The sequence below is a fragment of the Phyllostomus discolor genome, chromosome 13, assembly GCF_004126475.2.
Source record: "Phyllostomus discolor isolate MPI-MPIP mPhyDis1 chromosome 13, mPhyDis1.pri.v3, whole genome shotgun sequence".
Lineage (NCBI taxonomy): Eukaryota > Metazoa > Chordata > Mammalia > Chiroptera > Phyllostomidae > Phyllostomus > Phyllostomus discolor.
Window position 1 is genome coordinate 9,432,549 of NC_040915.2, and position 4,570 is coordinate 9,437,118.

The following is a 4,570-nucleotide window of genomic DNA, read 5'->3' on the forward strand; positions in this document are numbered from 1 at the left end:
AAGCTATGGTGATACTGTGCCAGCCAGACAACCTAGTTCAAGTTCAAGGATCCCTCAGGTATAACACCTGTTAGCCTCTGCCCCACAGCCAGGCCCTGCCCCTGGCCTATGGTGGGCACTTGCCAAAGGTCTTTCTGGGGAACCAGTGACTGTGGATCCCAGCGTTCCTCTGCTTTGTGCCCTGACCCAGAGCGCCAGCTCCAGGCCCTGCTGCTGACTCAGCAGCTCAAGCACTTTCCCATGCGTGAACGCGCCCACATTCCTGAGTGCCTGCCGCCTTCTGGGCTTGCCCAGCTGCTGCCCTCCCCCGTTCCAGGCACAGGACCTCAACTCCTGGGCAGGGCCCTGAGCCCCTCACCCACAGCAGCCACGGCTAGGGTGTCTCAGGCACGCCCTGGGTCTCTCTCCCTGGTAGCAGCCCTCCAACTTCCCCACACCCCATGTCTGCACCCCCTTCAGCCCTTACATGGAGTTTGTGGCTCTTTGTTCTGAGTGAGCAAGGTGGGAATAAGCACCTAGAGCCCAGGTTTGTTTTTTTTATCTATATATTTATTCCAAAATATACTTATTCCAAAATAAAGACAAAATTTCAAACAAATATTTTTTTTCAATTTTAAACAAATATTACAACTGATTTTGATTTAGCATGGCTTGCTTGATTTTTAAACTGTAACAACTTAAAGAGGAGGCTTTTAAAATACAATAAATAGAATAAATACTGCTTCATCTTCATACTTGGCCCTCGTTCCTTTGTTTCTGGAAAACCCCCAGGAGACTGGTCAGAAACGTCAGCGTGTTGCCTTCGGTGGTCTGGTTGCACAGAGGGCTGCAGGAGAAATGCTGTGGGGTGGAAGTTAGCAAAGACAGGGTGACTGAAACTGTTTCGAGACCAGCAGTCCCAGGACCACCTGGTCCAGAGCCCGCTAAGGGGTGGGGGTGCTAGGGTGGGGGGGGGGGGTGAGTGTAGGCAGCAGGGGACTCGAGACGTAGAGCACCTGGACAGGGAGGCCCAGGGCGAGCATTTTGTGTAGACACGAAGCTGGCTGACCTTGGGCAGGATTTCGGGGAACACACACACACCCCTAGACACCCATCAGATGGTCCCAAATCTCCTCATTGGAGGAAACCTTTCCTTGGGACTCTTTGAAGCCAAACATTTTGTTATTATCCATTTGGGTTGTCCTTCCAAAGTCATTTTACAGCACAGTGGCAAAAAGCAGGGCTTTGCGGTCACATAGGTCAGAATTTAAACCTCAGCTCTGTCACTTTAGCCGCAGGTAAAATGAGTTCCCCTCACTGAGCCTCAGTTTCCTCCTCTATAACCTGAGGGCGATAGCGCTAACAGTTGTCTGCAACTGTTAGCATTGGGCAGGTGCACAATGAAACAGCATGTAGTAAGCGCTTACAACTTCATGCTGCTGACAATAGAAATGAGGGCAGTGAAGTCGCTGAGTGAAGGGCCCTCAGCCCTCTGCGAACTCAGGTGGAGGTGCTAACGTACCAGAAGCGTGAGCTCCCCTGCCCTTCCCCCCAAGGACAGCGCCTAGGCCACAGGAGCTAATGTGCTGATGGGCATTCAGGACAAATGACAAGCTTTCACCTGGATCTGGGGGAGTTTTCCTTTAAGCACCTCCTTAGGCAATCAAAAATAAAATCTTAAACTTGCAGGTCACAAGTCCCACTCAGCAAGTTGAATCTCCAGGACAATTTAGTGTCCTGTGGGCCACAGCCCCGATTCTCTAGATTTTAGCCTCTAATGACAATCAGATGAATTTGTTCCTTAGTCAGTAGGTGGGAGAATTCAATGGCAGCCTCGGCGTGAGTGGTTTTTAAAGCCAGGAACGCCGGACTATCCGAGGCAGATCTCACTTGAAATCTATTGTTCTGATTAATTTTCTGAGATGTCTCTTACCGACCTTGAACTACCAGTCCCAGTGTTATCATCCATTTACATTGAGATAGACTTGTCATCGCATGCACACAGAAACAGCTAAGCAGAGCAGATTGCAGAGAGGAGCAAACTCACTGGACATTTGTCGTGCCTCAGCTTTTGAACAGCCCTCTTCACCCGATTGAAAATCAGGGGGAACCTTGTTTCCACTGTGGTGTTGGTCATCTGGGCCAGCCCCTCCTGGAAGCATGGTGTGGTGCAGTTGTCCTGGAGAATAATAAGGATTTATGAAGAGAAACACTTAGAGGACCACTTCAAGACAAAATAAGAAAAACGCTTTTAGAGACTACTTTCATTTAACCAATGTAACCAAAAGTGACATTATTTCTGGATGGGTCCCTTGCCAGTCTAGGAGATGATCAGTATGTCCAGGTGTGGCCCTTCGTCTGCAGTGGCGCCCCCTGGAGGTTGTCGGTGAGTCTCACCCAGGGACCACAGGGCCTGTGGCCCTGGAAGACAGCCAGTCCTGAGTCCCCTTTCCAAACAATGCTCCCCTGTTCCAAGTCTTAAAATACTGAGTTCGAAAGTACAGAGAAGAAAAAGTCTTTTCACACCAGCCTGATGGGATGTGCCAGTTGAACACAGCCCATGTTTCTATAGTAGCTAAAATCACGGGCTGTAACCAAGGGGCTGGTGTGGGACATAACCACGTGGTGTGGCCCCTTCCTGCTCTCATCTAACCGGTGAGTCACGGTGGGGTGGGAGGTCCGACCTCAGCCTGGGCAGGAAGCTCAGATTCTCCCAGACTTTGCTTCAGAGAGGACAAAGCAGGGCCCCTTGGATAACTTATTCCTCCTCACCTTGGCCAGAAAAGTCCCGCCACTCTACCTCTCAGCCCAAGTGGGTGATGAACTTCCCTTTCCACTCCTCCTCTGCCCACAACCTCCACCACTCTGTCCTCCCAGAGGCCACCCCAAACGAGCTAAATGGACTGGAAGGGAGAGGGCAGGGAGCTGTCAATCTATTTACATTGCTTTGCCACCTTAGAGTTACCATCAAATGGGTGAGAAAGTAACACACGATGGGCATCGTGTGCCATTTGTTGTGATCTCAGTTCCAGTCTGATTTAATCATGCACACAGAACAACCAATCTAAAAAGAAAATCAAGATTCTTTTTTAAATACTGAAAGTGGTCAAACTCCTCAGGTGGCGCAGAGCTGACCAAAGACAGAGAAATCTGTGTGATGCCAAATTTCAAGAGCCTGGTGGTAAAAGGAAATGCCAATCTATAACAATTAAAATTAAGTAGCACTTCTCTAAAATATCAAATAAAGCAATTACTTTTCCTTAAACATTTAAAAAGAACAGGATCAAGATTATATTGTTATACTTACAGAAGGAATGGGTAGACACAAGCACTCGGTCACCTGCAAAAGAGTAATTTCAAAGTGAAGATTCCAAATGTGAAAGTTAAAATTAGTTTGGAAAGCTTGTCAAAAAGCCTTTACTCACATTGCCGCTGCAGCTGCATTTTGACAGTGGATCTTTCTAAAGTAGATAGAGAGACAAAACCCCATCATGGGTGATGTGGTTTTTTTTCACCCTCCTAAAAAAATCACTTAAATTTTCAGTAGCTGTCTGAATCCACTGGCGCCCTCCTCCGCAGCTTACCTGCAGGCTGTCGATGAGGTGCGTGACATCCCTGATCCCTCCCCAGGTCAAGCACCCCTGGCCAGCCACGGCGCAGAGAAGGGCAGAGGCAAGGACCACGGTCGGGAGCATCTCGACACAGGGCTGGAGTCTGGCCTGCAGACACCTTCACATCAAATTGTATTTAAAGGTCCCTTGCAAATGTGGAAAAACCCTGACATCAAACCGATACCAAGTGCCCACTTTTTCTCTGTAAATTTGGGTGACTTGACACTGAAAAAAAAAAGACAGGCATATTATATCAAATTGAGTCACTTGGCACACACTATGTCACATCGTCTTAGGAAACATCATTCCTTAGAAAAGATGCTTTTGAAAAGGGTGGGTGCTGGGAGGTTGTGGGAAAAGTTAAAGATCTCACAAACACACATGTGTATATAGATGTAGATATATTTTGGGGGGCAGAGGTTCGGGTTGGGAGAGTCAGAACTCTTTCCATGAAAGTGCAGGGCTGTATTTTCCCTTTTTCACTTCATTGGAAATGCTGATACGAGAGCTAGCCACATGCGATCACTGTGGGGAGGAGGGGCTGGGTGGTGTGGGGAGAAGGATGCGGGAGAGGGGCAGGGGATGAGACATAGTGCAGTTTCCGGCGCTGCTCTGTGTGTAGGGTTTTGCAACCTCAGTCTTCGCAGGCTCAGTCTAGTCATTTCCACCTCAATCTCGCCTCAATCTTACTACGCTTTATTTCCAAATCTTACCAATGTCTTCCTTCCCGGGACCAGACTGGCATCTCATACAAATGCCTCTTTATGCAAACATTCCTTTGAACAAAGATCACAAGAGGAATTCTTCAACTCCAAGTGCAAGAATGCAGCAAACTGCCTGTTAGCATTGGCCTTGAAGATTCCTTATTATTTTTAGAGAAACTTAGGTAGCACTGTGCAACATGAAGTAAAAACTCTGTGCTTGAGATGGGATAGTAGCTAAGATTTATTGAGCACTAACTACACACCAGCCACAATTCT

General features: G+C 48.0%; 1 protein-coding gene across 1 annotated transcript; it reads right to left on the reverse strand.

The window, feature by feature from the left end:
* Positions 1 to 638: 638 nt before the first annotated feature.
* On the reverse strand, positions 639 to 3,674 carry IL9 (interleukin 9). Its single transcript, XM_028528965.2, has 5 exons — positions 3,564 to 3,674; positions 3,405 to 3,440; positions 3,287 to 3,319; positions 2,027 to 2,158; positions 639 to 840 (listed from the first exon to the last, which is right to left on the reverse strand). The coding sequence occupies exons 1-5, from the start codon at positions 3,672 to 3,674 to the stop codon at positions 730 to 732; spliced, it is 423 nt and encodes a 140-aa protein (XP_028384766.1). The 3' UTR covers positions 639 to 729.
* Positions 3,675 to 4,570: the final 896 nt, after the last annotated feature.